Source organism: Colobus angolensis, unplaced genomic scaffold (assembly GCF_000951035.1).
Source record: "Colobus angolensis palliatus isolate OR3802 unplaced genomic scaffold, Cang.pa_1.0 Scaffold344, whole genome shotgun sequence".
Taxonomy (NCBI): Eukaryota; Metazoa; Chordata; class Mammalia; order Primates; family Cercopithecidae; genus Colobus; species Colobus angolensis.
Window position 1 is genome coordinate 1,319,954 of NW_012116755.1, and position 12,347 is coordinate 1,332,300.

Below are 12,347 nucleotides of genomic sequence, written 5' to 3' on the forward strand. Positions count from 1 at the left end.
GGTTTCGCCATGTTGGCCAGGCTGGTCTTGAACTCCTGACCTCAGGTGATCCACCCGCCTTGGCCTCCCAAAGTGCTGGGATTATAGGCATGAGGCACCACGCCCAGCCAGTCACTTGATTTTATCATGTTCTTTATAACATTGTTTTCTATCCAGTACAAGATCCAGTCTAGAGTCACATTTTACATACAGTTAAGTTTCTTTACCTCCTTTAATCTGGAACAATTTCTTAGTCTTTCTTTGTCCTTTTTGACATATTTTTGAGGACTAGAAGTCCCCCTTTTTAACAGATGATTCGTCATTTGGGTCTGATGATTCATCATCTTTAGATTCAGGTTACGCAGTCCTTGCTGGATATTATGTAAACGACATGTCCTTCTTGGAAAATCTTATCTGGAGGCACACAATGTCTGCCTGCCCCTCATTGGGAATGTTAAATGTGATCATTTGGTCAAGGTATTGTCCAGTTTTTCTGCTATATAATTACTATCTTTTTCTTTGTAATGAGTAGTCTATGTGGACACATTTAAGACCCTCCAAACATCCTGATCCTTATCAAAATTCTCCACCCCTAGATTTAGCATCCACTGATGGCTCTTGCTTCAACCATTCTTCACTGTGATGGTTGCACAGTGATTTTCCAAGGCCAGCTCTCTACCATGTTTACCTGCTAGCCCCTGAAGGTAGGCAGAGCCCTCCCTTCACCCCCATCTACCTCTCTCTCTCTACCATCTGTATGGACTCATGGACTCTCTCTTACTTTTCAGTGGTTTATGATTCATCCTTTTCTTCACTCATGCTTAAATTGCTCCAGATTTTCCCAGGGGAAGCCCCCTAGAGCTGGCTCAAGAAGTTCTTTTGGATACTTTCCCTCCTGCTCACCTCCCTCCCCCAACATTGGGTGTTCCAAGCTCCTCACAAAGACCTTAAAGCTCCCTCAGCACAGACAGTCCCCAGTGGCAAGCCTGCCCCTGTCCCAGGGCGGACTGTAACCTCTGTTGTTGTGTGGTCTCGCTTCAGAGGACACGGTTTTCATGCCTGACGAGGACGAGCGCAAAGAATACATCCTCAACGACACAGGCTGCCATTACGTGGGGGTTGCCAGAAGTATCAAATACAAACCCTGGAACTTTGGTCAGGTAATGATTTGTCATCCTGTGGCTGGACCAGGCCCCATCTCTTAGACCACCCTTTTAGTTGGGTGGTAGCCAGTAAAGGTTCTGGAGAAAGGGTTGTGAACCTCAGGTCAAACGCCAGCCTCATAGGTGTGAAACTTGGCCAGAGAGGGGTGACCTGCCTAGGCTGCACAGATGGGGTGGAGTCCTGGGCAGAAGCCCTCCCACGAGGACCACCCATGGCCTTTCTCACCCACCCCACGGCTCTCTCCCACCCCCCACAGCTCTCTCCCAACCCCCACGGCTCTCTCCCACCCCCCATGGCTCTCTCCCATGCTACACAGCTCTCTCCCACCCCCTGCCTCCCAGTGTATTTACCAAAGAACCAAGCACTGTTGCAAGGAAGCCCTGTTACAATTAGAATGTTGGTGTTGACAAAGAGCTTCTAAATGCGAGGGAGAGTTTTTCAGAGACTTGTGTGGAGGCCTCTGCTGACTGGTGGGCCAATGCCTTCGTGCAGCCACGAGGCAGGAGAAGCTGGGGTGTGAAGACGTCAGACATCAGATACTTCCCACCTCCCTGCCCCCCAGATTTGGCAACAGCAAGCTCCTGGGAAATGCCAGGCATTTCACAGCTTCCTGAGTTTCCCCTCTTCCCCCGGGTCTGGACACCTAGGACAGGATGGAAGCAGGGACGAGGGAGGAGGGACTCCGAGCTGGTGAGGCTCATGCTGTGTGCTCTGTGCAAGGTGCGCCCTGCGTGCCCTCTCCACCCTCACTCATTCCTAGAAGGCCCTCAGCATCCTATCCTTACGCATGAGGACCAGAGGGAAATGAAATGAGAGGGAGTAGCTGGCAAGGAAACAGTCAAACGAACCGCAGGAGGGATAGGGAAGAAGGAATCACCTGAATCCTATAGGATTTCCCCTCTTAAAAAATCAAGGGGTGGGCGGGGCGCGGTGGCTCACACCTATAATCCCTGCACTTTGGGAGGCCGAAGCAGGCAGATCACAAGGTCTGGAGATCGAGACCACCCTGGTTAACACGGTGAAACCCCGTCTCTGCTAAAAATACAAAAAATTAGCCTGGCGTCATGGCATGTACCTGTAATCCCAGCTACTTGAGAGGCTGAGGCAGGAGAATCACTTGAACCCAGGAGACGGAGGTTGCAGAGAGCCGAGATCACACCATTGCACTCCAGCCTGGGTGACAGAGTGAGACTCCATCTCAAACAAGCAAACAAAAAAGAAAAATAGAAAATCAAGGGGTGATTTTAAGAAGCCTGAAGAGTGACTGGGTATGGAGGCTCACATCTGTAATCTCAGCACTTTGGGATGCCAAGGTGGGAGGCTGGCTTGAGGCCAGGAGTTCTAGGCCAGCATGGGCAACATAGGGATACCTGGTCTCTACAAAAAATAAACAAAGTAGCTGGGCATGGTGCTGCATGCCTGTAGTCCCAGGCAGGACTGCAGTTGGAGAGGGAGGTGGGTGGATCACTTGAGTCCAGAAGGCTAAGTCTTCAGTGAGCGGTGATTGTGCCACTGTACTGTAGCGTGGGCAACAGAGCAAGACCCTCTCTCAAAAAAATAAAAAATAAAAATAGAAAGAACCTCAAAGAATTGTAACCACAAAACTCCCCCAGACTCCTTCTGGAACATAAACATTATGGTCTATTCCTTTTATTTTGGTAGTTTTTCCCCTCAGGTTACAAAAGTAACATATATACTTCAACTCTGTAAATATACAGATATTTACAGATAATCACAGATATTGAATCATCCAGTTTAGATGGTAGATTTTATGGGATGTAAATGATATCTTGATAAAGTGGCTTACAGTAAATAGAATTTCAAAAGTAATGTGCTTATCACAAAAGACTTAGGAAATACAGAAATGTGGAAAGAAAATAAAATTATTCATAACTTCCTCCCTCAGTGATAATGACTTAACGTTTTAGTGTATTTTATTCTTTTATCTATTACTAAGGCTTACATAGTTGTAATGCTATTTGTGCACAACTTCGTAGCCTGTTTCATTATTTATTTATTTTTATTATTATTAGTTTTTTGAGACAGAGTTTTGCTCTTGTTGCACAGGCTGGAGTGCAATGGCGCTATCTTGGCTCACTGCAACCTCTGCCTCATGGGTTCAAGCGATTCTCCTGCCTCAGCTTCCCGAGTAACTGGGATTACAGGCATGCACCACCATGCCCAACTAATTTTGTATTTTTAGTAGAGACAGGCTGGTCTTGAGCTCCCGACCTCAGGTGATCCACCTGCGTCAGCCTCCCAAAGTGTTGGGATTACAGGTGTGAGCTACCATGCCCGGCCTGTTTCATTTATTTAACTTGATTACAAAGGAATTTCCCCATGGTATTAAAAACTTGTACTTCCTTTTAGTGGCTGCATGCTATAGCTCTATAAACTTACTCAACTCTTGCCCTGTGGCAGGACATTTAAATGGTTTCTAATTTTCAATGCTATGGTGGACTTTTTTATGAGACTGTAGGCAGGGGAGATGGGTTACACTACAGGGTGGCTGTGACGTGCAAATTAGGTGGTTAAGTTTCTGACACAGGGCAAAGTCTTAACTGCCTCTTTTTTCATTTCCCAAAATAGTTTGAGAAAAATGTCCTGGACTGCTGCATTTCCCTGCTGACTGAGAGCTCCCTCAAGCCCACAGATAGGAGGGATCCTGTGCTGGTGTGCAGGGCCATGTCTGCTATGGTAGGTGTGGAAAACCTGGGCTGATGCTGTTCTGTACTTGCCAATTGCTCAGCTGTTTTCTGTTTTTCCCGGGCTAGACTGGAAGCTCTTCGAAGTACACCACAGTCCTATGTCCAATCAACTGTTCAAAACTATTAAGAAATAGACATTGCTGAAATCTGTTCTGAGTGTAGGTTTTCAAGTCAGACCTGAGTCTGAACCCCAGCCCTGCCACTTATGGGCCGATCTTACGTGTAAATGGCTTCACCTGTCTGAGCCTCAGTTTCCCCATCTGCAAAATGATATTAATACAGAAGGTTCTCTTTCTACCTGCAAGCTGGGCTCCAGTTGGGTGAGCAAACTGGTCCAGTTCACTTGGGACTTTTCTGGCTTTAGCACTGAGAATACTGTGTTCCAGGAAACCTCTCAGCCCTGGGCAAGCAGGATGGTTGGTCACTCTATTCCGCCTGGCCTCTTGGAAGTCAGTTTGTTCAGAGTAGCAGTTCTCAAATATTTTGGTCTCAAGACCCCTTCGCACTTTTTTTTTTTTTTTTTTTTTGAGGCGGAGTCTCGCTCTGTCGCCCGGACTGGAGTGCAGTGCAAGCTCCGCCTCCCGGGTTCTCCTGCCTCAGCCTCCGGAGTAGCTGGGACTACAGGCGCCCGCCACCTCGCCCGGCTAGTTTTTGTATTTTTAGTAGAGACGGGGTTTCACCGTGTTAGCCAGGATGGTCTCGATCTCCTGACCTCGTGATCCGCACGTCTCGGCCTCCCAAAGTGCTGGGATTACAGACGTGAGCCACCGCGCCCGGCCCCCCTTTGCACTTTTAAAAATTATTGAGGACCCCAAATAAGTTGTGTTTATATGGTTTATATTTACCAATATTTACTTTATTAGAAATTAAAACTGAAAAGTTTAAACTATTTATTCTAAAAGAATAATTCCATAATTCCATTACAAGTTAACACTAATAATGTATTTTTACTTATAAAAACCTATGTTTTTGAAAGCATAAAATATGTAGTGAGAAGAGTGGCATCGTTTTCCATTTTTGCAAATCTCTTTAATGTCTGGCTTGCTAGAAGTCAGCTGGAATTTCGTATCTGCTTCTGCGTTCGTTGTTTCAGTTGGAATATATGAACATCTGGCCTCACACAGATATGTAGATTTAAAAAGGCAGAGGCCAGCTGGGCGTAGTGGCTTATGCCTGTAATCCCAGCACTTTGGGAGGCCGAGGCAGGCAGATCACGAGGTCAGGAGATTGAGACCATCCTGGCTAATACGATGAAACCCTATCTCTACTAAAAATACAAAAAATTAGCCCGGTGTGGTGGCACACACCTGTAGTCCCAGCTACTGGGGAGGCTGAGGCAGGAGAATCACTTGAACCCAGGAGGCAGAGGTTGCAGTGAGCCAAGATCATGCCACTGTACTCTAGCCTGGGTGACAGAGCAAGAGCAAGACTCCATCTCAAAAAAAAAAAAAAAAAAAAAAGCGGGGCCGGGGCAGGAAGTGGCAGTTTCTTAAAGTTGGTTGCAATGTGGAATCTGAAACCACAATTTTTCATCCTTTGTATACTTAGGAGAGAATGAGAGTGAAGAAGGCAAATATTACCTTGGGATTATTATGCAAATAGTTTTGATCACAGACTTTGGAACTCCCAGGGATCTCCCAGTGCCAATGAGGACCTCTCTCCAAAGGTCCGCTGAGTTCAGTCGAGTGGCCGCTCTTGCCATCTGTGGGAGGCAGGCAGATGTATGTTCATCTCCAGGAGAGTCTGTGAGCTGAACTGCTGTGACAGACGGATCTTAAGTAGGGGCTCTTGAAATGCCCTCCTTGCAGAATGGCTGTGAACCTGTGCCTGTTGCACGTGGTTTGCCTCATAAATGCTGGGGGTCCTGTTCCCCTGCACCTTAGGGGCTGGTAGGATTACCGGGGGCCCTCACACTGACCCTCTTGGGCACAGGAGTCCATCATGCCTGTTCTTTCCCCCTCACCCCCATGCTGGTATGTTCATTCTCTAGCCCAGGGGCCAGCAGGTGGCCAGGCTGGACACTGAGAGAGAACAAGTAAAGGAGACCAAGTCATTAGCAGGCAGAACTTGCCATGAGAGGCTCCAGTTCTCAGTGGTGCAGGTGGACTTGCACGAACCTGGCTGCTTCTCCTCTCAAGCTCTGTGACTCTGGACAAGATTCTAAACCTCTCTGGGCTTCTGTTATCTCATCTTTTGGGTGATTATGAGGTCTCAATAACACACAACAGTGCCCAGCCCAAGGTCTGACACGCTTTGGGCCCATGAGTAGCCTATTCCCAGGTCATTCTTACGAGTGTTGGGGTTTGGGAAGCAATGGGCTAAGCCACTGCTTATTTCAATGACGAGGAAACCAGCCAGGGGAGAAGGGGCAGTTGGCCAAGGACTGCACAGTGAAGTGGTGGTTGAGCCAGCTCTGCTGACTCCTGGTGCAGTGCCTCTTCCTAATGCCCTCCCAGCCACCACCTCAGGCTATGAGGCAAGCATGGGCAATTCAGAACTCCAAGGTATTCCAGGAGTCACTTCCAAAATTAGGTTACTGCAAATTACTTCCATGCTCAGGAGTCTGAGAACCCCAGCCCGCTTCAGAGGCCTTCCTCATTCCAGGTTCCCTATAAAGGTTGTCCCTTAACTCCTAGAAGTTCGTGGCTATCCATGGGCCTCCTGGATCTGTGAATTTCTGACTAGCAGGCAGAGCTTCTGGCAGGGCCGCCTAAAAGACGACTCCCACACCAGGCAGGGAACCTCTGCAGGGCAGTGAGTGCATTCATTATCCATTGCTAAGTAACAAGTTACCCCAAGACACTGTGGCTGAAACAACAAACATCCATTATCTCCCATGTCTGTGGGTCAGGAATCCAGGTGTGGTTTAGCTGAATGTTCTGGCTCAAGATCTCTGGGGGAGGACCTACTTCCAGGCTGCTCACTCACCTGGCTGTGAGCAGCCTCAGCTCAGGGCAGCTCATAGCACAGCAGCCAGCTTCCATCAGAGTGAGCAAGTAAGACGGGGGGCTCCCAGGCTGGAAGCCACAGCCTTTGTCACCTCATTTCAGAAGTGACAGCCATGACTTTTGCTGCATTCTGTTGGTCAGAAGTGAGTCGCTGGGTCTAGGAAAGGGGATTACTGGGGGCCATCTCGGTGACTGCCTACCACACCTGGGCATAGGAATGTGCTTTGTTCCGCAGGGGGACAGAGCTTCATGCATCAGGAGTTTTGAAAGTACTGATGTCCTTTGGGCTCAGCGTCACTCCCCTTCTTTCCCTATCTCCTCCCTCCCTTACATTGCTCTATAGACGCCTTGGGTCTAGCAGGTGCTGACAGGCTGGGGCCGCTCAATTTCGCAGGAGGACGCAGCAGCTGGACCGGATCAGTGGCTGGGTGACGGTTAAGATAGGAGGTGTGTTTCCTGCTTTGCCTAGGACCCTTGCCTGTCTCTCTTTCATTTGTTTTCGTTCCGCCTGACCACTCTTGAGTCTTGGGGTGGCCTCTGCTGTCTCTCTGATTTTGATGAATGAAGAGGCTTGTCCAGCCACAGGACCTGAGAGGTCATGGGAGGCCCAGGCCACACCGTTGTTGGAGACTTCTTGTAAATTAAAACTGAACAAACCCCCAAACAGGATTCAGAAATTGTGGCATACTATAAGGGTTTTAGTTTAACAAACGGACATCTTTAACATGCTGGGAAACATGAGGCACTATAATTGTGCTTTTCACAAGGCATAATGGGGTTTGCAAAGGATGTTAATGTGCAGGCCAGGAGGGGATGGGTGGATGTGGTCTAAGTCAGGCCACCACCAGATCAAAGATTTGTGACTGTGTCACCTTTCATGTTTTCGGAGGGCTCCTCTGAACCTGCCTCTACAACCTTCTTTAGAGATTCCGTTAAGTGCTTTCAAAGGTGAACTCACAAGCTTTGTCCTCTCTCTGGTTTTAATAAGGTGGAAAGGATCATCCAGCCAGGGCTCCTCAGGGGTTAAGAGAGGTGCAGGCCACTGACAATTTAATAATGGAAGATGCCAAAACAGGCACAGGCTTAACCCAGGTCATCCTCAAAACAACCTAAAGGGACCAGGCATAGTGACTCACGCCCGTAATCCCAGCACTTTGGGAGGCCAAGACAATTGGATTGCTTGAGCTCAGGAGTTTGAGACCAACCTGGCCAAAATAGTGAAACCCCATCTCTATGAAAAACTACAAAAATTAGCCAAGTGTGGTGGCGTGTGCATGTAGTCCCAGTTACCTGGGTGGCTGAGGCGGGAGGATCACCTGAGCCCAGGAAGTTGAGGCTGCAGTGAGCCAAGCTCACACCACTGTACTCCAGCCTGGGCTACAGAGCAAGATCCTCTCTCAAAACACAAACAAAACCAGCCTAAATGTAGGTGTCATAATGATCATCATTTTACAAGGGAGGAAACTGAGGCACAGAGCAGTGAGCATCCCCCCTGGTCACTCACACAACTGGCATGCTCCTTGGCCCTTCTAGGCACCCTACCTGTTCTGGATAGCCCGTGTCCTCCAAGTGCTCTGAGACATTGTGAGGTGTCCACTTTGGGGGCTGGGTGGCCAAGCTGGGCTGGCAGCACCTTGTTCTTCTGAGGGGTGGACACTGACCCCACCCCTATGTGTGTGGCAGATGAGCTTTGAGAAAGGCCAAGGCGTGCTCATTGGGAACTGGACTGGGGACTACCAAGGTGGCACAGCCCCATACAAGTGGACAGGCAGCGCCCCAATCCTGCAGCAGTACTACAGCACGAAGCAGGCTGTGCGCTTCGGCCAGTGCTGGGTATTCGCTGGGATCCTGACTACAGGTAAGTGGGAGATGCAGGGGCTGAGAGGAGAGGTACCATGGGAGGGACTCCCAGCCCCCACAGTTGCCAACCACCCCACCCTGGATCATTTCAGTGCTGCGAGCACTGGGCATCCCAGCACGCAGTGTGACAGCCTTCGATTCAGCTCATGACACAGAAAAGAACCTCACGGTGGACACCTATGTGAATGAGAATGGCGAGAAAATCACCAATATGAGCCGTGACTCTGTCTGGTAGGTTCCTCCTTCTCAACCTGCCCTGTCTCCTCCCAGGAACTTCCTTTTTTCTTTTTAGAAACAGGGTCTCTTGCTAGGTTGCCCCTTCTGGTCTTGAACTGGTGTCAAGCAGTCCTCCTGCCTTAGCCTCCCAGGTAGCTGTGATTCCAAGTGCAAGCCACCATGCCTGGCATCCCAGGAGTTTTCTAGCCCAAGCCCAGTCTCCAGGCCCTCCCAGCCCAGAGATTCTGCTGAGCTGTGGGACCCCTTCAGCCTCCCTCAGAGACTGATTCAAGTTGTAGGCCAATGCTCACTGCTCCTGAAACTCAATATTTTTCAACATTTGGCCTTGGATAATCTGTGCTGGAATCACCTGGCGGTGATTGTTTAAAAATGCAGATTCCTGGCCGGGCATGGTGGTGCACGCCTGTAATCCCAGCACTTTGGGAGCCCGAAGTGGGTGGATCATGAGGTCAGGAGATCGAGACCATCCTGGCCAATATGGTGAAACCCCATCTGTACTAAAAATACAAAAATTATCTGGGCCTGGTGGTGCGTGCCTGTAATCCCAACTACTCGGTAGGCTGAGGCAGGAGAATCACTTGAACCTGGGAGGTGGAGGTTGCAGTGAGCCCAGATCGCGCCATTGCACTCCAGCCTGGTGACAGAGCTAGACTCCCTCCCAACAATAACAACAACAACAACAACAACAAATGCAGATTCCTGTACTGGAGCTTTTGCCTCTACAGGGGAAGGGCCAGGAATCTGAAGTTCATGTTAGCACTTGGCCCAGGAGATCTGCTATATACCACTGTTTGAGAAGTTTTGATGTAACCGGTACCCACTGGCCAGCATGAAGCTTATGTCCTTTGTTCTCTGATCCAGAGCACATGGGCCCCTTGCAAGCTAAAAGTGACCACAAGATAGAAAAGGGAGAATGAGAAGTTGCAGAGGGAGTAGACGAGGTGGGAAGGTCAGGGCATGATTACAAATTCCCGAGGCATTTCAGTTGAAGTTGGAGCCTTACAGCTTTTATTTAAAATACTGCTGAGACATTCTAGTTCACGTACCAAGACAAGAAAAAACAGGAAGACTTGGAACTTTTGGAAAGGAGGCACTAACCAGTATTATTTGTAGATGATATACAGTTGACCCTTGAACAGCATGGGTTTGAACTGTGCAGGTTCACTCATAGGCAGATTTTTTCAACTGAGTATAGGTGTATTTGTGGGAAGTGAAACCTGCCTATACTGAGATCTGACTTTTCCTATATACACGTTCCACAGGGCCAACTGCAGGACTTGAGTGTGTATGGATTTGGGTATACTCAGGGTCCTGGAACCAATCCCCTGTGGATAGTGAGGAACGACTGTTAATTTTCTAGCTAGAAAACCAAGAGCACCAACTTAAAAATAGCGAGATTTAATACGAGAATTCAGAGACTGGCCAGTTACAAAGTTGCCGATCCACCAAATCAGAATCCCAGCGAATTAAATACATTCATTGAATGAATAAAATAACAGTTGTAATCTTTTACTAGGCTGTGACTGCACAGCCTAGTGCATTTCACCCATTCATTCAGGAAAAATTTATTAGGTGTCTGTTATGCTTCAAACACTGCAGATGTCAAGACAGATAAGATTTAGTTCTGCCTTGAGTTCACCACCTCTAGTGGTGAAGACTCCCAGGCTCTTTGAGGTCCATAGGCACGGTGAGGGTCTCATGAGGTTCCTCCAGCCCTGCCCACTGCACACAGCTCTGTGCCCTGGGAGGCTTTCTGAGAAGCAGGTGGGACTCAGTGGTGGCCCCTTCCTTGCCAGTGTTGGCAAAGGTTCCCAAACCCCTGAGAACAACTTCAGTGGTTCCCTGGTGATGAAGATGTCTCTGGCAATTTTGGCGTGTTTATCTCTAACTAGGTTTGTGGGTGGGCTGGAGTGGGGCCCGTTCCCAATTTGTGGCAGGAATTTCCACGTGTGGACGGATGCCTGGATGAAGCGACCGGATCTGCCCAAGGGCTACGACGGCTGGCAGGCTGTGGACGCAACACCGCAGGAGCGCAGCCAGGGTGAGTGCGTGGCAGGAAGGCGCTGGGCATCCGTGATGCTCTCCTTACATGGCTCCGGGTTCTGTGGGTCTTGGGTATGCAGCCAAGCAGGTGGGGAAAGTTTTAATAAAAATGTCCCAACACAAAAAGCATGCTCAGTCCTTCCTGCTATTCCCACTGAGCAGGGGCTTCAGTTTGCTGGCTATTTTTATGAAGTAATGCCAATGACAATACTGTTAAGAGCAATGGGATGGTAGCACTTAAGGGTTCCCTACTGCGTGCCATGCTCAGTACCAACATGATCCATTTTACTCACAACTAACCTTTCAAAGTAGGTTGTCATTATCCTCGTTTTACAAATGAGGAAACTGAGGCTCAGGGAGGTGAAGTGAGTTGCCTGAGGTCACCCAGATCCACGAGGCTGGACCAGGATTCAGCCCAAGTCAGACGTAATGGGGATGCTTATCTCAGTTGGTTGTGGGTTACTAACTCCTGGGTAAGACAGTGGCCCCTTGTAGCTGGAAGGACCTTGCCAGGGGAGGGAGGGTGTCTTTGTACAGCTGGGAAAACAGAGGCACGGGGTTGGTCTGAAGTTACTTGGAAAATCTGTGGAATCAAGTTATCTTTATTTTAAATTGTGAGTCCTAGTACTAAAGACAAAGTCAGCCCAGTAAAGGGAAAATAGATTAGCTCAATAGTTCTCAAATTATTGAAAATTATTTATTTATTTATTTTGAGACAGAATCTCACTCTGTTGCCCAGGCTGGAGTGCAGTGGTGCAATCTCAGTTCACTGCAACCTCTACCTCCCAGGTTCAAGCAATTTTCCTGTCTCAGTTTCCTGAGTAGCTGGGACTACAGGTGCATGCCACCATGCCTGGCTAATTTTTTTATTTTTAGTAGAGACAGGGCTTTACCATATTGGTCAGGCTGGTCTCGAACTCCTGACCTCAGGTGTTCCACCTGCCTTGGCCTCCCAAAGTGTTGGGATTACAGGTGTGAGCCACTGTGCCTGGCCTTTACTTATTTATTTATTTAGAGACGGAGTTTCACTCTTGTTGCCCAGGCTGGAGTGCAATGGTGCAATCTTGGCTCACTGCAACCTCTGCCTCCCGGGTTCAAGTGATTCTCCTGCTGCAGCCTCCTGAGTAGCTGGGATTACAGGTACCTGCCACCATGCCTGACTAATTTTTTTGTATTTTTAGTAGAGATGGGGTTTCACCATGTTGGCCAGGCTTGTCTCAACCTCCTGACCTCAGGTGATCTGCCTGCCTTGGCCTCCCAAAGTGCTGGGATTACAGGTGTGAACCACCTCAGCCAGCCTCAAACTTTTTTTTTTTTTTTGAAAAAAGCAGTCCGACTGCTCAGAAGGAAACTTTGTGTGCCACCTCGTAATGTAAAGCAGAGCTACTCCAGCTGAAGTGTGCTCAGG

General features: G+C 48.7%; 1 protein-coding gene across 1 annotated transcript in view; it reads left to right on the forward strand.

Annotated features, from left to right (window-relative positions):
• Window positions 1–12,347, forward strand: part of TGM4 (transglutaminase 4) — a 39,304-nt gene that overhangs the window by 18,507 nt on the left and 8,450 nt on the right. Inside the window, exons 5-9 of the mRNA XM_011952644.1 lie at window positions 1,021–1,139; window positions 3,733–3,840; window positions 8,483–8,657; window positions 8,752–8,890; window positions 10,834–10,937. Coding sequence (XP_011808034.1) covers window positions 1,021–1,139; window positions 3,733–3,840; window positions 8,483–8,657; window positions 8,752–8,890; window positions 10,834–10,937 — 645 coding nt within the window. The remainder of the gene's footprint in view (window positions 1–1,020; window positions 1,140–3,732; window positions 3,841–8,482; window positions 8,658–8,751; window positions 8,891–10,833; window positions 10,938–12,347) is intronic.